Source organism: Sapajus apella, unplaced genomic scaffold (genome assembly GCF_009761245.1).
Source record: "Sapajus apella isolate SASKATOON/1434 unplaced genomic scaffold, GSC_monkey_1.0 scaffold83, whole genome shotgun sequence".
Taxonomy (NCBI): Eukaryota; Metazoa; Chordata; class Mammalia; order Primates; family Cebidae; genus Sapajus; species Sapajus apella.
Genome location: NW_022437023.1, coordinates 1711281 through 1736489, shown reverse-complemented (window position 1 = coordinate 1736489; position 25209 = coordinate 1711281). Strand labels below are relative to the sequence as shown.

General features: G+C 40.3%; 1 protein-coding gene across 1 annotated transcript in view; it reads left to right on the top strand.

Moving 5' to 3' along the window:
* NUDT3 (nudix hydrolase 3) overlaps positions 1–25209 on the top strand; it is a 124047-nt gene that overhangs the window by 57355 nt on the left and 41483 nt on the right. Inside the window, exon 2 of the mRNA XM_032253442.1 lies at positions 1827–1937. Coding sequence (XP_032109333.1) covers positions 1827–1937 — 111 coding nt within the window. The remainder of the gene's footprint in view (positions 1–1826; positions 1938–25209) is intronic.

Below are 25209 nucleotides of genomic sequence, written 5' to 3'. Positions count from 1 at the left end.
ACTGATGATGTGGAGCATCTTTTCATGTGCTTGTTAGCCATTTGTAGATCTTCTCTGTAGAAATGTTGTTTATCTTTTTGTTGTTTTAGGTACTGGACAGATATTAAATACATAATTTGCAGATACTTTCTCCTATTCTGTAGGTTGTCTTTTCACATTCCTGATTATGTCCTTTGTTACACAGAAGTTTTTAATTTTAGTAAAGTCCATTTTATCGTGTTTACTGTTTTATTGCTCATGCTTCATATCTAAGAATTGGGCATATCTTCCCAAATTCAAGATCATGACAGTTTACCCCTATGTTTTCTTCTAAATGTGCTATAGTTTTAGCTCTTACATTTAGAGGTTGTTGGTCCATTTTGATTTTGTATGTAGTATGAGATAGTCCAATGAGAGGATTTTTTTTTTTTTTTTTTTGAGTTGGGGTTCTCACTCTGTGGCCTAGGCTGGAATGCAGTGGCTTGATTATAGCTCACTGCAGTCTCAAACTCCTGGGCTCAAGCAGTCCTCTCTGTAACTGAGACCACAGAAGTGCACTGGTAAGCCTTGCTTATATATATATATATATATATATATATATATATATATATATATGTGTGTGTGTGTGTGTGTGTGTGTGTGTGTGTGTGTGTGTATTTTTTTTTTTTTTGGTAGAGACAAGATCTTGTTATGTTGCCCAGGCTGGTCTTGACCTCTGGGGCTCAGGTAGTCCTCCTGCCTTGGTCTACCAAAGTGCTGGGATTATAGGTGTAAGCCACCACACCTGGATCTTGTAGTGTTTTTGAACTGAGTATATATACATACCAACCAAAAACTATTGTGGATTTCATAGTATTTTAAATTATTTTGCATTGTATTAATCTAAGAAGAGCTTGTAAATATATTTGAAAAATAGTACTTGTAAGTTTAAGACAATTTTTAAGTCCATGACCTATATATTAGTGACTGAATATGAATTCATGGATTTCCTTCCCATAACACCATGATCTTCTCTGAATCTACAGATCACAGATTTTGTAGATGAGCATCAGAAGAATCTCTGATGACAGGTAAAACAGGGACTGAGGATGAAGGTAGAGTTTCCAAGGGTCCGTAGCTGCAGAGACCTCAAGAAAGAGGCTGGGAAGTCAGTAACTAGAAGGCAGTGGTGAAATCTATTAGAGCAAGAAAGGAAGTGGCATTTCATTTGAGATAAGGATGATTGCAGAGTTTGGTTTGGAGGCTCATGGGTCATCATCAGAAAGTAAAGGTTTAGGAAGCAGTTGAAGATTCTTTTAGTTTTGGATATAATGCCAACTCAACTCAGCCTTCAAACAGGGCGTCCAACTGACTGTGTTTAGCATCTTTCCTACAGAGAGGGGTAAGTAAGGAAAAGGAACTAGGCAAGTTCTAGATTTTTTATGGTGGCAATCATGGCCAAGGGCCTTTTGTCTTCTGGCCAGCTTTTTCAGTGCTGACAGGCTCATCAGTGACAGTCGTCGTCGTCTTTTTTTTTTTTTTTTTTTTTTTTAAGTCTTTTTGTCACCTTGTCAGGTCTGTGTGCAAAGGGCTCTAGCAAAAGGAAGAAGGAGGGGACAGATAGGGCAGGAGACTGAGCATCTGAGGGGAGTGTAGAGATAATGGTCTTCAGATGCCCTTTTGCTTTTACTGGCTGATTGTCTGCTTTTTCAGATAGAAATGAAAGCCACTTTACAAGAAATGATTTGGGAAGGCATAAACAAAGAGGGGATTTTGATTACTTTGATGTTTGTGGTGTTTAAACTGAATTTGTGTGGATATGTCTTTTTGAATTTTTAACCCACCACGAAACCTCTGTGATTTAACAGGTGCTACTCGTGAGCAGTAGTCGCCATCCAGACAGATGGATTGTCCCTGGAGGAGGCATGGAACCCGAGGAGGAGCCAAGTGTGGCAGCAGTTCGTGAAGTCTGTGAGGAGGTATGCACGGAGAAGAGACGGCACAGCTGTGCCTCGTAATCATGAACCCATCCTATCTGTGTAGCTCTTTAATATATCAGCACTCACTGAGTAAACATACAATCACAGAAAAAGGGCAGTGAGTGGTTACCCGGTGCCTTCTTTATTACCAGGTGACGGAGTTGTGACATGGTAATATTAACCAGGCATTCTATGCCAAACCGTTTTTTGTGACTTCCCATGGATTTCTTCCAACACCGCCTGTTACCTGTGGCACAGAATCAAAAAGCAAATAGTTCCTTACCTCTAAGGAATAAGAGGAACAGGCAGCATTAGTATAAATGACTCATTGTCATTAAGTTTTGGAGGAGGTGCTTCCTGTATCCTGGCCATGGAACTGTGGCTAAAGAAATGATTCTGTTAGCCAGATACTGTTAATGGCACAACTTGAGAGATAATAGTGTCTTCTTTTTTATTTAGTCACATGATGTTCCACATATGTGTGTTGAGTTCCTGGGCCATGTTATGCTACTGGATACTCCAGAATAAATAGAAGAAGTAAAGTCATGGACCCTTAGTTCTCTTATTTCAAGAATTTACAGTCTGGGGGAAACTGAGAAACAGATTGCAACTGAAAACCCAGAGAAATGAACGAATGTTTTTCCATAGCCTCTTCTGGTGATACCTTGCTCTGCTCTGCTTATCTCATTTAGGACTCGTAACTTGGTTGTATAAGCTTTATTGCCCCAGTTTACTCACCCTGGCCACATAGGTAGTGCTTTTGAAATCCATTTCCTTGTTCTAGAGGGAATTTAAGATTGATTCTAAGAACATACAGAAAAGCACTTACAGAAAAAACAAGTCTAATTCCTATGTTTCTTTTGGATTCAGCTTTTGGTGAAGGGCTCCTTAGAATAATCTTGGAATATCCAAGGAATTCTTTCCTTGCTCTGAATTTCTACATTTACATTGGCTTATTTCACTCTCATTGTAGCATCTGTCTTCTACCCATAACTAGATTATTCCCTCTGAGGGCAAAAATCATGTTTCCCGTCAAAAACTTTTCCCCCTACTTTTCTTGCCTAGTACACAGCTAGGTGAACAGAAAGTAATTAATACATGCTTCTTTGATAGATGGAACAGTGGTTGGAACAATGCAGATGCTGAAGAAGTCCCCTAGATGGAAATGATGAGAGTATAGAAAGTGATAAACATTGAGAAGAGGATGTGAGAAGGCATTCTTACAGTGTGGGTGGTGAGGAGGCTAACCTGGGTAGAACCAAATGGAGTCAAGAGGGGGTATAGTGAAAACAACTTGATTTGGGAACCCTGGTTTCTATTAGTGTCAGTTCATAGCTGTGTGACCTGTGAGAAAATAACCTTTAAACACCCTAGACCTTTGTCCTTCCTTTGATTGATCTTCCTGTTTACTCCATCATGGAGGGAGTGGAGGGGAATGTGAGGTTCAAATGAGAACATGAGTGTGAATGTCCTTTGTGAATTATGTATCACGCTACCAGTTAGGATGTGTGCAGCTGAAAATAATATTATGCCCGTTACTGTTCGGGAACAGGTTTATGATATCACATAACAAGAAGTCCCAGGTTGGCTGACTCAGCAGTATTTAGAGCCCAGGTGCTTCCTGTCTTTCTATTCTGCCATCCTTGGTACATTTTGCCCTATAACGGCAGAGTTAAGTAATTGTGAAAGAGACTGTATGGCCTGTATAATAAATTTTTTCTCACTCTGAAATTATATATTATCTATCTGTTCTTTTTTAGACTAAACATATATTGGCACATTCCAATATAAGTTAAATTTCTAACGAACATTTAATCTTCTCTTATTGGCCATGCTTTTCAGTTACTTTTAATTAAAGTCTAAGAGGTTTCTCAAAGTCATATCTTAGATGGTGAAGGCTCTAGTAGTTTAAACATAGGAGCTGACATTCCCTTTGCCAGCAAATTTAAGCATAGCATATTTACGTCGAACCATAGCCTCTTGTGACAGCATGCTCTGCTTTGGTTGTTATCTCATTTAGGACTCATAGCTCAGTTGTATAAGCTTTATTGCCCCAGTTTACTTGCATATGCTTAAGTTGAACAATAGCCTCTTGTGGTGACACCATGCTCTGATGGGAAACGTAATTTTTGCCTTCAGAGAGAATAATCAAGTTATGGGTGTAAGACAGATACTACAATGAGAGTGACATAAGCCAATGTAAGTGTAGGAATTCAGAAATGAGGAAAGAATTCCTTGGATATTCCAAGGGTAAGATTATTCTAAATATAAGTTTAAGCGTAAGCAATGTATAGGGTACATTTACTTTTGTTTGCGGGCTTGTCTCCTTGTGGTGACAAGATGGCTATCACAGCTCTATCCTTACACATTCTTTTCAAATGCAGGACACACAGTTTTACCTCCTGGGTCTCTCTTTATTTGAGAGAAAAGAAACCCTCCCCAGAAGGTCCCCCAGCAGACTCTTTATGTCAGTGTTCCAGAGTTGTTTTGCATGCTTATGATTAAACTTCCTGGCAAAGGGAATGTCAGTTCCATGTTTAAACTACTAGAGCCTTCACCATCTAGGATTTGACTTTGAGAAACCTCTTAGACTTTAATTTAAAGCAATTGAAAAGCATGGCCAATAAGAGAAGATATAATGTTTATTTTGTTAGAAATTTAACTTACAACGCCGGGCGCGGTGGCTCAAGCCTCTAATCCCAGCACTTTGGGAGGCCGAGGCGGGTGGATCACGAGGTCAAGAGATCGAGACCATCCTGGTCAACATGGTGAAACCCCGTCTCTACTAAAAATACAAAAAATTAGCTGGGCATGGTGGCGCGTGCCTGTAATCCCAGCTACTCAGGAGGCTGAGGCAGGAGAATTTCCTGAACCCAGGAGACGGAGGTTGCGGTGAGCCGAGATCGCGCCATTGCACTCCAGCCTGGGTAACAAGAGCGAAACTCCATCTCAAAAAAAAAAAAAAAGAAATTTAACTTACATTGGAAAGTGTTAATATATGTTTACTCTAAAAAACAATTGATTGATAATATATAATTTTAGAATGAGAAAAACTTATTATACAGGCCATACAGTCTCTGTCACAACTACTTAACTCTACCATTGTAGGGCAAAAGTAGCCATAAACGGTACAACACATAAAAAAATGGGCCTAACTGTGTTCCAGTGAAGCCTTATCTATGAGAACTGTGGTGAACCATAGGTAATCCCTTGTTTAAGCTCTTGCTAGTCACAGTGTGGTTGGTGGATCAGCAACATCAGCATCAGCCAGGCTTGTTAGAAATGGAAAATCTCTGACCCCAACCCAGATGTACTGTGTCAGAATCTGATTCTAACAGGGCCTCGGGTGATTTTGAGAGCTTACTGCATTAGAGTATTGAATTCTTACCAATGAGTGTTCTGAGAATTCCTCCTGATGGAGCTGTGGAGAGAAATGCTCTTTGAGGGTTAGACTGTGGTTTGGTGGTCTCCACACCGCTTCCAATACTCTTCTCACATGGAGAGACTGGAAAGCTAAAAAGTACTTTTCCTATACTCATATAAAGAATGCAACTAAGTCTCCTTGATGATACTTAGGTATCCCCAATACAAAGCACTTATACAAGATTGCTTTAGTCACAAGGAGGGCATGTTCTGAGAGCAGCAGGCCCATCTGTTTTGGTGGCACCCGTTTAGACAAAGGAGATACGGCTTTGGCATTGGCAGTTATAATGTCAACTTCCTGATTTGGCTGGTGGCTTTTATTTGGCAGCTTCCTGATCCATCCCAGAAGCAGCAACTAACTCCCTTGGCAGTCCAGTTCTGCAATGTGGTTTCGAGAATTGTTCTTGGAACCTTGGCCTGTGTTTCTTGAGTTCTCCTAGTGATTCTGTAAACTGTTTGTATCCCTTAATAAATCACTCTCTTAAACTAATCAGGTTGGATTCTGTTGTCTGCAATTAAGAACCTTGACCCATCAGATTCCCTGTGAATGATAACAGTTGCTTTAGTTGTATCTGACATTCTTCTCTGCTTGGCTGGGCTAACCCATCAAGGATTGAGATGTCTTTGCAAAGCATCCCCCTCTAGGGAAGAGTGTCCAGTGGCCCGTGAGAGAGCTGTCTGATCTACAGTGGGTCAGTAATTTAATCAGGCAGACCTGTTTCTGTGGGAAAGTGAAGCTGTGGCAGAATCCAGTTCAGAATCTATACCTTCCTCATAGCTGTTTACTGATTTAATGTTATCTGTTCATTCAACAAATACTGAGCACCCATCTATCTTGTGCAAAGCACTGGACCATAAGTTGAGGATACAGAAATTTGGGTTTTTCCATCATCACATGAGCTTAACGTCTCACTGAGAATACAGAGTTAATAGGAAACTATTATTTGAAAATTGAACTTTGAGGGAACAGTTTGTACAGCATGCCAGGGGACTTGTTGGCAGAGTAGCCAGCCAACTCTGGCACGAAGATTGGCTCCTAGGAGAATGTCTGGATGGTTACAGACCTGCTCATTTAAGATTTTGCCATTTTGGAGGGACTTTGGGGATGCCATAGGTAGTGTAATCGTGGTCTTATATATGATATCCCCACATAAGGGAGATTAGATAGAGGAGGGATGAAGTAGCTGGTGAGCTTTTCTTTACTCTGAAGCAGAATTGGATTCCTACTTTACTGTTGGACCTGTGTTAATGGGGAATTAGAAGGATATAGACACGTTCTGAAGGGCAGGTAGGATTTTGTACTTTGCATCCCTAGGCCTGAGAGCACCAGAACCTTTGCCTGGCTCTTTCTGTAGGAACTCAGAGTTTGACTGTTCAAATAAGTGTGGTAGGGCCAGTTGGTGGACCTAAACTGAATAATTCTGATTTAAATCCAGTTGGCCTCTGTAGCTTCTAAGGTGCTTAAGGCAAAAATGGTGTTTGAGAGTGACCATGAAGTTGTGGATTCAGACAGATTGTAACAAGACCTGAAACTGAGTGATGATTCTAGAGTAGAGAGAGAGGAAAAGTTCAAAGGCCTTGTGCAAAGTCTTGATACTTGGCTTTGGGAGTTGTGGTTGGAATATCTCTGGCAGTTCTACTTTTGTAGAGCACATTTGGATTTGCTGTCTGATTCAGGAAAGCTGACCTTATTTGTTGTCACTGTTGCTGTTCTGTTTTTGAATGTTACAGTTGAGTTGTTCCTGGGTTATACAAATACAGCTAAGATATAGGAAACCAGATGTTTACAATAGAAAATGCACTGAGGGAATAGGAAAGATATAGGGTACTGTGCTTACGTTTTGTTTCCTGGAAATTGCATACTATCCTTCTATAGGTAAAAGGGAGAATAGCGTGAAATAGGAATAAAGTGCTCATGAAGCAAGGAAATGAAAGATGCAGCACAGATAATTAAACAACACTCCTCATATGCTTAGTATCTTACCTAGTAGCTCCTCTCTTGAAGGAATCCTGATCTTGAAACTTTATTCTGTCAATAATACTGGCATAAAGTATGGGATTTGATGATATGATTCTTCTTTGACTGCAGGCAAGCTCTGCCTGACATTCTCAGCCTTAAAGAATCCTTCCTGACTTTGAGCAAATTTTTTTTCTGCAGTCAGAGGAGAATCATATCATCATATCCCATATCTTATTCCAGCATTATTGAGAGGATAAAGAAATGTTTGTGAGCTGCTTTGAACATTAGAGTAAGTATCCAAATAAATAAAATGTACAAACAATAAAAATAAGAGAATATGTCATTACAAAACAGAAACAGTTCAATGGCTTCCATCAAAACAGAATGAAAGAAGTGGTTTTTCCAGTTTTATCAACAGAGAATTAAACTTGAAATCAGAGACTTGAAATGCTGATAGATGTTTTTATTGTCCTTGAAGGGAAGCTTTTGTAAATAAAGCACTATTTAGAGGCTTGTTTAGTTTTCAAGATGTTTATGCTTTCAGATCAGATTTTTTATTTGTAAATGTAGGAGGTTTTAATAGCCACTTTTTGAAGGGTTTTGTGGGTAATACCTCTACACCAATTAATTGAAAACCTTCAGTTGTTTCAAATTACAGTTATAAGTTAGTATGTTTGTTGTTAAAGAGACGGGGTTTCACCATGTTAGCCAGGATGATCTTGATCCCCTGACCTGGTGATCTGCCCACCTCGGCCTCCCAGAGTTTTGGGATTACAAGCGTGAGCCACCATGCCTGGCCTAGAATGTTTGGTTTTTAAAGAACTTCAGTTGTCCTACTTAAAAAAAAAAAAAAGCCTTATAAAGCTCTTCAGTGAAAAAAAGTCTTTTGGAAAACTGCTACAAGAAAACACAGAGGGAAGCACTTTAGACCATTGGTCTGGACAAAGATTTTATAGGTAAAACCTCAAAAGCAAATACAGACAGATGGGATTGTATCATACTAAAAACCTTCACAGCAAAGGAAACAATCAACAGTGAAGAGACAGTCTACAGAATGGGAGAAGATATATGCAAACTATTCATTCAACAAGGGATTACTTTTCAGTATGTACAGAGAACTCAACTGCAAAGAAAAGAATCCAGTATTAAAATGGGCAAATGATGTGAATAGACATTTATCAAAAGAAAAATGACCAACAAATACGTTGAACAGGGCATGGATTAGGGGCAGCAACACCCACCCCCAAACTCCTCTACCCTACTCATAAATGTGTATATAACCTTTTTTTTTTTTTGAGATGGAGTCTCACTCTGTCCTCCAGGCTGGAGTGCTTGGCTGATTGCACCCTCCACCTCTGGAGTTCAAGCTACCCTCCTCCTGAGTAGCTGGGATTACAGGTGAGTACCACTATGCCCAGCTAATTTTTGTTTTTTTAATAGAGATGGTGTTTCACCATGTTGGCCAACCTGGTCTGGAAGTCCTGACCTCAGGTGATCCGCCCACTGTGGCCTCCCAAAGTGCCGGGATTACAGGGGTGAGCCACTGCGCTTGGCCTAACAATTATGTATTTTCAAATAGCTACAAGTAATGATTTTGAATGTTACCAAGGCAAAGAAATATTTGAGGTGATGGTTATGCTAATTACCTTGATTTTATCGTTATTTGTTTGTTTTGAGACAGTCTTGCTTTGTCACCCAGTCTGGAGTGCAGTGGCACAATTATGGCTCACTGCAGCCTTTGTCTCCTGGCTCGGCCGATCCTTCCGTCTTAGCCTCCTCAATAGCTGGGACTCTAGGTATGCGCCACCATGTCCCGCTAATTTTTATATTTTTATAGAGGCAGGATTTCACCATGTTGCTGAGGCTGGTCTCAAACTCCTGGGCTCAAGCTGTCTGACCACCTTGGCCTCCCAAAGTGCTGGGATTACAGCCACATTATGCGCAACCAGATTTATCATTATGTATTGTATACATGTGGCAAAATGTGACTGTACTCCATAAATACGTGCAATTATTATGTGTCAATTAAAATTAATAATAAAAACATTTACAGCCAGGCCTGGTGGTGTGGGCCTATAGTCCCAGCTACTGGGGAGGCTCAGGCAAGAGAATCACTTGAGCCCAGAAGTTCAAGACCAGCCAGAGCAACATAGCAAAACCCCATCTTAAAAAACAAAAAGAAAAAGCACAGTGTTTTCAAAGAAATATAAAATTTTATAAAACACAGGAAAACACCTTTTTTTGAACAAACTCCTGTAAATCTCACATTATCTTAGAAATAAGATGTTTTAGAGTCTTTAAATATTCCCATGCTGTATATAAGCTTATTAAGATTTTTAACTTAAAATCATGAGTCAGAAATAAATTATTCAACTATATTTTTAAAATTTGAGGCCAAAGGCTGCCAGCCTAATAGGTGACATTCTTCTAAGCATTACAAAATCTTAGATTATGTCTAATCTCCTTAACACAAAAATATTATGTGGTAATAAACATAATATTTAATGTTAAAATATTATAAATTATAAAATACTTATTATTTTAGTTACCTTAAACATTTTTATATTTAATTCTAAGTATTTCTAGAATTGAAAGATGCTTACCTACTAAAAAAACTGAGCTTTCCTATTAAATGAGACCACGCCTCTTAGGTGACCTGACAGGATACACTGACCCTGTTCACTTTTGCTTCATCATGACTCCATAACTTTGCAAGGCTGGGGGTCATGGAGTTCACACACCATGAATCAACATAGCTAATTTATTGCATCAACTTGAAGGTCACTTTGCTCATGAAATCTTTTGTGATTCCTCCCAGTAAGTTCACTGATGCTATATGTTTCCTTTGCAGTCTGTACTTCTAGCACTGTAGTATTGTTCATGCTTTATTGATGTTGCTTGTTTAATTATCTGTCTTTTGGGCTAGACTTTATACTCTGTATAGTCAGGTACCATTCTTTCTTTCTTTCTTTCTTTTTAGAGACAGGTTCTTGCTCTGTCACCCAGGCTGGAGTGCAGTGATATGATCGTAGCTCACTATAACCTCAAACTCCTGAGCTCCAGCAATTTTCCTGTCTCAGCCCCCTGAGTAGCTGGGACTACAGGTGCATGCCACCATGCCTGGCTAATTTATTGTTATTATTTATTAGAGACAAGGCCTTGCTATGTTGTCCTGGCTAGTCTCCTAGCTTCCAGCCCCTCCTGCCTCAGCTCCCAAATTGCTGGGATTACAGGTGTAAGCCATCATACCTGGTCCCCATTTTTTCTTTCTTTTTTTGAGATGGAGTTTCACTTTTGTCGCCCTTGCTGGAGTGCAATGGCATGATCTTGGCTGGCAATAACCTTTGCCTCCTGGGTTCAAGTGGTTTTCCTGCCTCAGCCTCCCAAGTAGTTGGGATTATAGGCATACACCACCACGCCTGGCTAATTTTGTATTTTTGGTAGAGACAGGGTTTCACCATGTTGGTCAGGCTGGTCTCAAACTCCTGACCTCAGGTGATCCATATGCCTCAACCTCCCAAAGTGCTGAGATTACAGGAATGAGCTGCTGCACCCAGCCCCATTTTTTCTTGCTCATTGTTGTATCTCCAGTGCTCAACACAGATCTCATGTGCTTAATAGAGTGCTGCAATTATTGACTTAACTATTAAAACAGCTACAGAAATGCAACTGCAGCAGGCCCTTTTAGGTTGTCAGAAATAGACATATTCTCCAAATGCCTTAGTTAAGTAAGGAAGAACATGACATTGTCACAGCAACTGCCCAGCCAAGGCTGTGCAAAGCTGGAAACTTGGGTCAAAGTGCACAGGCAGGCATCACTCGTGGCAGGTAGAACAACAGTGGGAATGCAGAATTGTTCAAGAAGCCTGGTCACACGCCAATGGCTCAGCCCCTCTCTTCCACTGTGGAGGACCTGCCTGTCTCATCTCTTCTCAGCCTCCTAGCTTACTGCTTTTGTTTTGTGTTTTTCCTCTCTTATTCAAAACTTTAACCTGTCTGTTGATTATGTCTCACATTCAGCCTTCCCAAGAGAGGACCTGATAGGTTTTGCCTACTGACAACTTCACATAGTAAGCCCCTTTGGGCAGAGCTGTCAGGCCACATCATCAACTTCTGGCCATTTTGAAAATGTCTACCTTACCTTCGCATCAGCTGCTGATTTTTAATTCTCTTAGTTGTGCTCTGAGTGTGAAGTCACGTGCTATAAAAGCATGACAACCCATGGTTAAGTACCATCTACAGCAGATTTTTCAAGGGTCCTGTGTATGTAGTAGGATTATCTACATTTTACAGGAGAGAAAAGGCTGAGGTTGAGTGATTTGCCCCAACAAGTTGTGTTCAGCCTAGTGTGCCCAAGGTAAGATTTGAGTTCAGGACATCTTTCATCACTGACACTCCTAATGCTATACTCCTTGAAAGATGTCCACCAAAATGTTTGCAGTGGTTATCTTTGTGTTAGTTCATAGGTTATCAAGTTCTCTGCATTGAGCATATGTTTCTTTTGTTACTAGAAAAAGTTTCTATATAAACACGAAGGGATTGAGATTATCGAGTAGTTTATCATGGCATTGTCAGTCCTAGGTCTCATTAAACTCCACCTGTTCTAAAGCTTTGTGCAGCCTAGCTTAAAATTTTTAGCATATTGGCTGAATTTCAGAAACAGATAAGTTTGAGCCATTAGCAATCACATTTAAGGAGAAGGCTAAAATATTCCCTTTTAAAAATTAGCCTCCATATTTTTTAGTGCTGTGGTAAAAATCCTATTAGAGTGACCCCTTACAGGGTTAGGGGAACAGGCTTGCTCCCATGGCCTGACATGGGCTTTAGTAACAGTGCCTCTTTAGACCGGGGCAGCAAAGGCTGTGTGAGCCAGTCATGTGATAGCCTCTCTGTAGTAAAGAGGAAAAGCACCTCTTTTGTATGATCTCAGAGCTATTCTTTTTTGCTGTTTCAGTGAGAAAGGTAAAACTCTTGACTGACAGGGGAAAAAAGAGAAGCTGGGTCTGAAACTGTTCTGTCTTCTGCTTATCTTACATTCTTATTTCCTTTACCTCTTCTCACCTCAGCCATCCCAAGAGTATTATCACAAAAATACAGAACATCCGCTAGGAGGAAGAGGAGGGATTGCTCTTGCTGTCCCAGGAGCTGCCTCAGAGGTAGAAGTGAAGGAGGTAAAATAGGAGGCAGGAGATGCAGGCACACTCAGTGTAATGGTATAACTTTTACTGGAAAAAAAAACAGAGGTGAAAATTATATGCCTAAAGGATAGCCATTCCTTGGTATCCATTTGTTGGTATTGGCTTCAGGACCCTTAGCGAATATCAAAATCTTTAGATGCTCAAGTCCCTTATATAAAGTGACAAAGTATTTGCATATAACCTACGCATATCCTCCCATGTACATGAGATCATCTGTAGGTTACTTATAATACCTCATGCAATGTAAATGCTGTGTAAATACAGTTGACCCTTAAAGAACAAGGGGTTGTGAACTGCATGGGTCTGGGTACACTTATATGCAAATTTTTTTCCAGTAAAAGTTACACCATTACACTGAGTGTGCCTGCCTCTCCTGCTTCCTTTTTCACCTCCTTCACTTCTGCTTCTGAGGTGGCCCCTGAGACAGCAAGAGCAATCCCTCCTCTTCTTCCTTCTCTTCCTTAGCCTACTCAACATGAGAATGACGAAGATAAAAACCTTTACCAGGCTCCACTTCCACTTAATAGTAAACATATTTTCTCTTCCTTATGGTTTTGTTAATTACATTTTCTTTTTCCAGCTTTATTATTATAAGAATATAGTAAATAATATATACAACATACAAAATACATGTTAATCAACTGTTATTGGTAAGGCTTATGGTCAATACTAGACTATTAGTAGTTAAGTTTTGAAGTTAAAAGTTATATATTTACTGGACTTAGTGACTTAACACCTGTAGTTGCTGCACTTTTGGGAGGCTGAGGCAGGAGGATTGCTAGAGACCAGGAGTTTGAGAACAGCCTGAGCAACATAGTGAGACCCTGTCTCTACAAAAAAAGAAAAATTAGTTGGGCATGTTGACACACACCTGTAGTCCCAGCTATTTGGGAGGCTTAGGAGGGAGGATTGCTTGAGCCCAGCGTCAAGGCTGCAGTGATCCCAGTGAGCCATGATTTTCCCAGTGCATTCCAGCCTGGGTGACAGATCAAGACCCTGTTTGTCTGTTAACAACAACAACAACAAAAAAGTATACACAGATGTTTGACTGCGTGGGAGTTGGCACCCTACCCCTGCGTTGTTCAAGGATCAACTGTAGTTATACTGTATTGTTTAGGAAATACAAGGGAACAAAGTCAGTGTTCAGTACAGACACAATTTTTTTTTTAATTGTCAATCTGCACTTGGTTGAATTCACTTGATGTGTAGTGCACAAATACGGAGGGCCAACTGTATATGTAGTCAGCCTGAGAGTTAGCTTGTGACATAGCCGTTGCTTTTTTAAAAAGTGTGCTTAGTTCTTTGTGACTTCCTCACTTATATCCTAATAGTACTTCTCTGCTACTCCTCCGGCTCATACCACCTGTTTATTGCTTTGCCATTTAATCAACCCATCTTCAGGTTGGTGACGTCTGCTTAGATTTTCCTGTATCTTTGCTGCCCTCCCTCAAGTCCTTGTACAAGTTATGTACGTACAGTGTCATACGTAAATTAAAAATTGCACAGCATGTTTGACTTAATTAACCTGCATTAAAGAAAGGTTGTAAAAGAAAAAAAGAAAAATCCAGCAGGTCATGGACAACTTAAAAAAAAAAAGTTTGAAAGTCTAAATGCCTTAATGCAGAATAAATGAGGTTACCCTCCTATTGGCACCTCAGGAGTTCAGAGCTGCTCAATTGTCTCTAGCCTTGTTTATCTATCTTTGGTAGTCTATCAAGAAGTAGGCCAGGCACAGTGCTGATGCCTATAATCCCACCACTTTAGGAGGCTGAGGTGGGCAGATCACTTGAGGTTAGGAGTTTGAGGCCAGTGTGGCCAATATAGTGAAACCCTGTCTCTAATAAAAATACAAAAATTAGCTGGGTTGGTGACGCATGCCTGTAGTCCCAGCTACTTGGGAGGCTGAGGCAGGAGAATCACTTGAACCTGGGAATCAGAGGTTGCAGTGAGCTGAGATCACCCCATTGCACTCCAGCCCGGCTGTCACAGCGAGAGTCCATCTCAAAAAAAAAAAAAAAGCAAAAAAAGTTCAAAAAGTTCTTTTAACTCATCTTGATCTCATTTTTCTTTCTTTCTTTCTTTCTTTTTTTTTTTTTTTTTTTTTTTTTTTTTTGAGACAGTCTTGCTCTGTTGCTTAGGCTGGAATACAGTGGCACGATCTCAGCTCACTGCCACTGCCACCTCCCTAGCTCAACCGATCCTCCCACCTTGGCCTCCCAAGTAGCTGGGACTACAAGTAAGCATGCATCACCACACCTGGCTAATTTTTGTACTTTTTGTAGAGATGGGGTTCCACCATGGGGCCCAGGCTGGTCTCTAACTGCTTAGTTCAAGCAATCTGCCTACCTTGGCCTCCAAAAGTACTAGGATTATGGGCATGAGCCACCACGCCCAGCACCATTTGTATTTTCTAATAAGAACATGGAGAATGCCATAGTGAACTTTATTTCAAAAATATGCATCTGCTTATCCTAATTCCTGTACCATGCATTCTGTCCCTGCAGAAGAATGGTTGCACGTGTGCGCGCGCATGCACACACACACAAACACACACACACACACCCCCACCCCCCACCCATAGCAACCAGAAGACTCCATATGGTATCTCAGAACAATCTCTAACAGGAAAGCAGAATTTTATGTTTTAAGTTATACAAGAGTAGAACATTTAAAAAGTCTGTGACTACTTGAGAGTAATTTAAGATATTCTTTGTCACCCCTTTTTTAGTTCATAAATGTTTGGCTCTATTTGGAGTGGGGGAAAAAGTGAAGGCACAGTATGACTGTGTTATATTTTCATCTGTACCTTTTACCCAGCCTGTGAGCAGTTGTGAATAGACAGTGGAGGGTAGGCTATCATAGGATTTATCAGAGAAATAACATGTATTTTTAAAATCCAGGACTTTAATCACAAAATATATATATCATTTAGTAGCAAAACTTTGTGAGTATTATATTAAGGATACTTTTGATCATTTCAACATAAGTAAAGCAGTTTGCTATAAATCAGGAGAGACGATGAGTTAATTTTTATTTAGATGGCATTCTCTGAATTGCCATTGTTCAATTTTTAAAGAATTTTAAATCACATGAATATGAATTTCTCATTACAAGTACACGTATGGCCTATGGCTTTATCTTTAAAATCAGTACTAAAATAGGCAAATAATTTTTCTAATGTTTGACAGTTGTCAAAATAAAAAGTTGGGGAGAAAATAAGCATAAATACTTATTATATACTAGCTGTATTCAAGATCCGGAACTGGAAGTTACAAAGGACAGTGATGCGATAGATGCTACTTTCCCTAAGACAAATTGTGTATTTGTCAGCACTGCCATGTCTGTCAGCACTACCATGCTTTTGTTTTTACTTGGTAAGAAGACAGATACTTTTAGCTCCTGTGGTCACAGCACTATAATATATAATAATCATCATGTCTTAGTACATTATATGTGAGAATTTTATTCTGATAATTTATTCTTTTAAAGGATTTAGTGGGAAATGTGGCTCCATAATAAAAATTTCAGGAAAGCCTTTGTTCACCTAACACGGACATATGTTTTTGTGTGAGGAAGTTGTTTTTTTTTTTGAAACAGAGTCACACCGTCACCCAGGCTGGAGTGCAATGGTGCACTCTCAGCTCACCGCAGCCTCCACCTCCCAGGTTCAAGCGATTCTCCTGCTTCAGCCTCCCTAGTAGCTGGGATTACAGGCGCTTGGCACCACTCCTGGCTGATTTTTGTATTTTTAGTAGAGACTGGGTTTCACCACGTTGGTCAGGCTGGTCATGAACTCCTGGCCTCGTGATCCGCCTGAGTCGACCTCCCAAAGTGCTGGGATTACAGGCTTGAGCCACTGCGCCTGGCCATGAGGAAGTATTTTTATTCTGCCCTCCTAGGAAAACTTGTGCAAAGAAATATAGCAAAAGAAGTCAAAAGCTTATCCTTAGAATTTTGGCTAGATGCAGTGGCTCACTCCTGTAATCCCAGCAATTTGAGAAGTCGAGGTGGGAGGATCGCTTGAGCCCAGGAGTTCGAGACCAGCCTAGGCAACAAAGGGAGACCTTGTCTCTACAAAAAAAATGTTAAAAATGGCTGGACATGGTGGCATGCACCTGTAATTCCAGCTACTCAGGAAGCTGAGAAGGGAGGATCCCTTAAGCCCAGGAGTTTGAGGCTGCAGCACGCTGTGGGCAACAGATCAAGACCCTGTCTCTTTAAAAAAGAAAGAAAGAAAGAAAAAATAATTGACTATATAAAGTGATCAGAGAAAGCATATCATATTTTTTTTTGTTTGTTTGTTTGTTTGCTTTTTCTTGCACATCATATTTTAATGTAGAACGTGGTGTGACGCAGTTTTACATTAGAGGACAGAATGAATCCCGTAGATCTCTGGCGTTACCTTTCAGGCTCGTAAGTAAATAGGTATTGAATCTCCTGTTTCTGGCAGCTGAGAACTTAGAAAGGGCCTTCCCTCTCAGTTACAGTTCGGGGATGAAAGCAAACCTTGGCATAGACGTAGAGCCCAGTGAAGGGCCTGGCTGAGGTGCAATTATGTTGATTCTTGTGCTTGGCTTTTGCTCTGTGCTCACGTGGCCGAGTGTAATTCAACACTGGCCCCAGAGCCATGTTCCTAATAGAACTACCTCTCTCTTCTCAGAGAAGTGTCTCTGCTCCAAGACTGTTACAAAATGGTGAATGGCTGCCCCTGGGTTATTTCCATGATTACTTCTAGAGTCATCATTAAGATAGATTGACTTTTTAGGGACTCACTCATTTTGGTTTTTCAGAAATTCGTAGTAGATACTATTGACTATATGAAAAGTGGTATTCTTAATGTTATTACATATTTGTGTTAGTAACCATTTTAGTTTTAAATATGTAGGAGCTGTTGACTAAGACTATCCATTAGAGTGGTTTGTAAAGTTTTAGCCTGAAAAATGGAGACATGCTGGGTGCAGTGGCTTATGCCTGTAATCCCAATACTCTAGGAGGCCAGGGCAGGAGGCTCACTTGAGGCCAGGAATTCAAGATTACAGTGAGCTATGATCATGCCACTGTACTCTGTCCTGCGCAACCAAGTGAGACCCTATCATGTTCCTAGTAGAATGAAAAGACAGAAAGTGCAAAGAAGATTATATATTACCCTAATTCCATGGCTAATTATTTTTTCCCAACTTTTCAATAATGAAAATTTTCAAGCATACAAGAAAAATTCAGAAATAGTAAAACACTATACCTTCTAGATATATTTTGACCTTTTGCATACTTGCTTTTTCTTTCTATATTTTTACTTTTTTTTTGCTGTTCCATTTGAATGTAAAGTTGTAGATAGTGTGACACATCACTCCAGAATTCTATTCTTTAGCATGTATCTCTTTATTTTTTTTCTTTTTTGTGATAGGATCTCCCTGTGTCACCCAGGCTGGAATACAGTGGCACAATGTCTCCTTACTGTCACCTCCACCTCCTGGGCTCAAGCAGTACTCCCATCTTAACCTCCTGAGTAGCTGGGACTGTGGGCATGAGCCACGACAGCCGGCTAAATTTTGTATTTTTTGTAGAGACAGAGTTTCGCCATGTTGTCCAGGCTGGTCCTGAAATCCTGGGTTCTAGAGATCCACATGTCTTGGCCTCCTAGAGTGCTGGGATTATGGTTCACTATGCCCAGCCCTTCTTGCTTTGTGCTTGCCCATTTTTTTCTTTTTAAAATTTAGATTTAGGGGATACATGTGCACGTGAGTATATTACATGTTGCTGAGGTTTTGGTTTCTAATGACCCTGTCACCCAAGTAACAAACATAATACCTGATGAGTCATTTTTCAGCCTCCTCTCACCCCACTTTTAGAAGTCCCAGTGTTTATTGTTTCCATCTTTGTGTGTGTGTGTGTGTGTGTGTGTGTGTGTGTGTGTATACCCAGTGTTTAACTGCCACTTATAAGTGAGAACATGCAGTAATTGGTTTTCTGTTTCTGTGTTAATTTGCTTAGGATAATGGCCTTCAGCTATAACCACATTGCTTCAAAGGACATGATTTTGTTCTTTTTTATGGCTACATAGTATTCCACTATGTATATGTACACTTTCTTTGTCCAGTCCACCATTGATGGGCAGCTGGGTTGATTCCATGTCTTTGCTGTTGTGCATAGTAGCATGTATCTTTTTGGAATAAGACCAGTCTCCTAGATAACCACATACCATTGTCACACCTAAGAAAATTTATAATAATTCCATAATATTATCCAATATTGACTCCATATTCAAATGTCCCCAGTTACCATGAAATGTTTGTTATATTTGTTTCTTCACTAGGCCTTAACCTAGATTCACATACTACTTTTGGTTGTATGTTTTCTCAGGCTGTTTTATCATAGAACTATATTTCTCTTCTTTCCACATGCCTATCCCCCATGATACTATTTAGGAGAGTCCAGGGTAGTTGTCTTATAAAATGCCTCACATCCTGGTTTTGTTTGATTGTTTCTTCCTGGTTTCCTTTAACTTGTTTCCCCATCCTCTGTATATCCAGCAGCTTAGTCTAGAACGGTGCCATCCAATAGAACTTTCTGAAGTGAAGGAAAAGTTCTATATCTTCACTGTTCAGTATGGCAGCCACTAGCTGCCTTATATGGCTAGTTAAACTAATTAAGGCTTTCTGGGCACACTGCCTATGGAATAGTTCTGCTCCACAAGAAGCAGTAAAACAACAACAACAAAAACGAACTAATTAAAATTAAATAAATGTAAAATTCAGTTTCTTATTTACACTAGCCACAGTTCGAGTGCTCAGTAGCTACATGTGTATGATGGTGACCATTTTGAACAGCACAGAGGCTTGATTAGGTTGAGGATAAATATTTTTGGCACGTTGCTTCATTGGTGTGCTGTGTGCCTCCTGATGCTCATGTCACTTGAGGTTCTAGTACCTGGGCACCTTGGTGAGAGTGTAGTACTGCTCAGTGATTTGCACACCCATAGAATGGATTGGGAAGGATAGTGATGGTTGCTCTTCCCTGACATTTCCCACTAGAATTCTAAGCAGAGAGGAAATAGTAAGTGAAAAATATATATATTACACCTCACTGATTATCAGATAAATGCAAATTAAAACAAGCTGGCATCTTGCTCTTATTAGATTAGCCAAGATTTTAAAACTAATTCTATTAATGGTGAAGGCGACCACACATATTATAACTTTTGATGAAGGAGACCGCACATATTATAACTTTAAGGATGTCTCTGCTATATCAGACCCTATATACCAGTCATTCTAACTACGTTCCATTCCAGGATACCCCACACACCTGACATAATGCACGTGGTTCCCTCCTGCTAGAAACGCTGCCTTGTCCTCTTGCCACCTGGAGATACTTCTTTTGGTTTTCAGCTTAGTCACTACATTTTATCGAAGCTTTCATGACTTTCCATGTTGATATATAAGTGCTTTTTTTCACCATTTCATTGTAAGATAAATTTCAGATGTGTTTTTCCTATATATTTATATTTACTGTGGATATTTTATTTATTTATTTATTTGTTTGTTTAGAGACCGAGTCTTACCTTGTCCAAGCTGGTGTGATCATAGCTCACTGCAGCCTTGACCTCCCGAGCTCAGGTGATCTTCCCACCTCAGCCTCCTGAGTAGCTGGGACCACAAGTGCATGCCACCATGCCTGGCTAATTTTCTTACATTTTTTGTAGAAATGGGGTTTCACCTTGTTGGCCAAGCTGGTCTTGAACCCCTGGGCTCAAGAGATCCACCCACTTTGGCCTCCCAGAGTGCTGGGATTACAGGCATGAGCCACCGTGCCCAGCCTAGTGTGGACATTTTAAAAGCAAAAAAAGTAGACCTGGAGCAGTGGCTCATGCCTGTAACACCAGCACTTGGGGAGGCCTAGGTGGGTGGCTCATCAGGTCAGGAGTTTGAGACCAGCCTGGCCAACATAGTGAAACCCCATCTCCACTAAAAATACAAAAATTAGCTGGGCGTGTTAGTGGGCATCTGCAATCCCAGCTACTCGGAAGTCTGAGGCAGGAGAATCACTTGAACCAGGGAGGCAGAGGTTGCAGTGAGCCGAGATAGCACCACTGTACTCCAGCCCAGGCGACCACTCTGTTTCAAAAAAAAAAAAAAAGCAAAAAGAACAAAATTTAAAATGTTCATACTCGCCACTGGTAACACTTTGGTGTATTTCCTTCTGTGTGCGTTTTTGCCATTAACAGCCCTCCTCCTTGACTGCAGGCTTTTCAAGAGTATTTTCAAATATTGGATACAGATATGTTTTTGTCTCAGATTCCCGACTCATAACTGTCATAGCCTTTTGGAGCTACAGACTTTTGTTATAATGTTAGTGCACTGTAGGCCTCAGGAGCAGGCCTCAGAAAACAGAATCTCTGTCTCTGACTTTCTCCTGCCCTCCTTTCACCTGCCCAAGGCAAGACTCTGATCTTTCTCTGCCTTTCTGATTGTGGGTTACAAGATCCTCATTCCAGAGAGGGTCATGCCCCATATATTGGAGGAGGAAATCCTGCACAGAAAGGCCAAGAATCTGAACAAACAGGCCTTGCTAGGTTTTCCTACTCAGTCGATTAGTATTAGCTCATACCCTTTGTGTTCAGTCAATTTCAACATGGTTGTCCAGTCATGCCTATCCAATGAAGTCTCCATAAAAGGCCTAAGAGGACAGAGTTCAGGGAGCTTCTGGGTAACTGAACACATGGAGGTTCCTGGAGAGCAGCACACCCAAGGAAGGCAGCTTTCCCCAACCTTGCCCTGTGCATCTCTTAATCTATATGGCTTATCATATATATTCTAATACACTGGTAAATGTGAGCTTCCCCCAACCTTGCCGTGTGCATCTCTTAATCTATATGGCTTATCATATATATTCTAATATACTGGTAAATGTGAGCTTCCCTGAGTTTTGTGAGCTGCTTTAGCAGTTGAGCCCAAATAGGAGATCTTGGGAACCCCAACTTGAAACTAGTCAGTCAGAAGTTCCAGAGGCCCGGACTTGTGACTGGTGGAAGAACAAGGGTCTTGTGAGACTGAGCCCTCAACCTGTGGTTTCTGAGGCTATCTCCCGATAGATAGCTTCAGAATTGAATTGAATTGAATGGCACCCTGCCAGTATCCACTGCAGGACTGATTGCTGCTTGGTGTGGGGGAGGAAAACCCCCACACATTTCATTACAGAAGCCTTCTGTGTTGGTTGATTGGTGTGAAAGCAGAGAAAAAAATATGGTTTGAGTTTTCCCCTCCTCACAGCTGTCATTTTCTACCATCCCAGTCACTTTTTTTTTTTACTGTCGCAGCTCTGTTGTCCTAGAGGAGCCCTGTCTCTCCTCTCTTGCCACAGGCTTAGACACATTGACAGATCTTCTAACTTTCTGTGCATTTTGGTTATATCTCACCCCAGCATTTTCACTTCTGAGTATGTGCTGAGAAGTGCTTATTTATGAGCACAAAGAAGCATGTAGAGGCCAGGCATGGTGGCTCACACCTATATGATCCTAGCACTTTGGGAGGCCAAGGTGGGAGGATCATTTGATCACAGGAGTTTGAGACCAGCCTAGGCAACAATAGTTAGACTCTATCTCCATTTAAAAAATATGTTTTTTGTTAAGAAGAATGTACAAGAGGTTCATCACAACTTTATTGTAATAGCAAAAAATTAGAAACAATCTAAGTGTCCACTGACAGGAGAATGATTGTGTCAATTATGGCACATTTATATTTTGTATTACCATCCACGAGTTTAAAAATAATGCAGGAAATCTGTATATCCCAACATAGAGCAACCTCTAAGACATATAGTTAAATGTTTGTTGAAGATAAGGTTAGTTGACAAGCATGGTCCCATCTGGGTAAAATAAAATGTACAAAAACATATTTGTATGTGTTCATACATGTATAAATATATAGAGTGAAATCTGGCAGGGAAAACATTAAACTCTTTAGAGTGATTACCTCTGGGGAAGGAATTGGGACTGAAAGGAAGCTATGGAAACTTTTGCTGTATCTATAGTTAAAAAAAATTTTCACAACCCCATCACCTTTTCCAGAGTCTGGGCAGAAATATGAAGCAGTTGGGCAGTTGTAAAAGTTAGTATTTAAAGTGCTTAAGGATACAGCCACCCCTTCCCCCAAGAATTCTAAAGGGATATATTTGAGCTTAGAAAAGTTAAAATTAGAATTGCTGAAATTCTGTTCTATATTGTCTTCTCCTTGGGTACAAGGAAATGAAAGCAAAGATGTCTCTGGGGGCAGATGGCAGAGCTTTAGTTAGGTTTTTGCTTTTGGTGCAAGTTTATTTTCAGCTTTTAAACCTGACCTTGCTATTCTTAGAGTTTTAATTTTTTAAATTTAAATTAAAATGTTTTGTGAGGATAAGATTAATTGGGAAAGAGATGGTTTACATGGATATCATTGAGACAGTTGACTATGTTTCCAGAGGCCTGGGTTAATCTTTAATGGGGTAAAAGACACTTTGACTAGAGGTAATCCATGAAGAACCATCAGATGTATTAATCACTAGAGAATATTGCTCTTATATATATTTATGTGACCTCTGTTGGTGGTGCTTTTATGTTTTGAAAAGCTATTAGTTACCTGTTGCTACCTAACAAAACTTAAAGTAAGGATTTATTTGTTATCTCATGCTTTCTGTCAGACATGAATTCAGACAAGGTACAGCCATATACCATGTTGTCTGGAGCCTTAGGTGAAAGCATCAGAGGCTAAGAGCAAAATACTGTGGGGGGAGAAAAGCTTGAATACCTTTTTCCAGTAGGCTTCCAGGACTCTGCTGGTTTTTCTCCTACATCTGAGTTGTTCTTGCTTATTCCTCCCTCTCTCTCTACCTCTTAACATTGAATGCCCTGGAATTTGGTCCTTTGTCTTTTCATTCTTTGTCTGCGTCTTATTTATTCCTTGGTGATCTCTTCTAATCTGGAGGCTTTAAATACAGTAGGTAGGTGGTTGGATTACTGGGTACGTAGGTAGTTGGGTAGATGGATGAGTAATCTATCCCCAACAACTATTCTCCTTAACCTGCCTACTTGGTATTTCCATTTGAACGTTCAATAGCCATCCGAAACTCAATATGTGTAAACCTTCATTCTACCCAAACCTGCTTCTCCAGCAGTCTTCCCCATCTCATTAAATGGCAGTCCATCTTTTAAGTTACTTAACCCAAAAACCTAGAAGTCATCCAATCCAACCTCTTCTCACCATCTTTTTTACTATCCCCCTGGTCTAAGCCATCATCACCACTCACTTCAATTCCTTAGCTATACCCCCTATATATACCCTTGCCCTCTTCATTCTGCTACTTTCAACACAGTAGGCAAAATGATCCTGTAAAAACAAACCAACAAACAAAAACAGGTCAGATCTTGTCACTCAAAGGCTTTCTAAGCTGAAGCCCTTAGATTGGGCTATGATCTGGGTCCCCTGAAACCTCAGCTCTCACTCTCCTCTCTTTCTCACTGAGCTCTAGCCATACTGTAGCCTCCTTGCTGCTCTAACACCAGCCCTCTTCCCTCTCAGTGCCCTCGCAATTGCTGTTCCCTCTGCCTAAATCAGCATGGTTGGAAATACTGTCTTATGTTAAACCTGGAGGAGAGAGACATCATCCTGTTGCTTTTTTCAATGCTTTATGTAGTAAGTGCCTTTTATTGGTGAAGAAATGCCATGGTACTGAGGATGGGAAATTAAGTTTCAAATAACAGATAGAATGTGTTTATATTAGAAGTAGCAGGTCCAAACATTCACATCTATGCCAGATGAAATACTGTTTTTCATCCACCTACCTACCATTCTTGCTCATTCATATATCTTCCATATGAAGCAGTCCTGTCCTTCGGAAGAGGCAGGAATTTCTAGGAGAGACTCTAATGCCACTGAAGTGTTCATTTCATTTGGCTTCATTTTTGTTCTTCTTTACTACCTTTTGTGATTCAGGGGGAGTAAGAGGGCAGTCTGGGATGCCATCTGAATAACCAGTTCTGTCAGTTGAGAGACTTGGTAGGGGTCCAAATCAGACCCTAAAATAGATACAATTTTAGTTTCAAAATAAGCCATAAAAACACTCTCAAAAGAGCCAAGGTTTTGGTCCAGGTGTGGTGACTCACACCTGCAATCCCAGTGCTTTGGGAGACTAAGGTGGGAGGATTGGTTGAGATTAGGAGTTCAAGACCAGCCTGGCCAACAGAGAGAGACCTGTCTCTACAAAACAAAGTGAAAAGAGCCAGGCTTTTGAAGTGGGTTTCTAGAGTGGAAAATAAGGCAGTCAAAGAAGGGAAGAGATTGTTTTTAACCAAGATGACCAGAGCTCCTCTATGACATGCTTTAGCAGATATTTATGAGAAAAGGAAGAAAGACGATCAGCTATTTATGGCCGTGTGACCACTAAAGCTCTGGGTGTAAAACTGAATGAGGACGTCACTGAGAAAATCCTTAAAACTTGAGAAGCCTAAGGTAGTTTGCTGTCATATATGGAGACTGTGATGTTAAGTGGAATTTATTTTTATGGGGTCATAGAATCACATTGTTGAAAGGATGTCAAGAGGTTATCTATCTTAAATCTATACTTTGGTCAAACAGAAACCTATAACTATGCAAGCCTTTAGTTTTTTCTTTTGAATACATATTTCTAAAAGATATGTCTGTACATGATCTAAATGAGT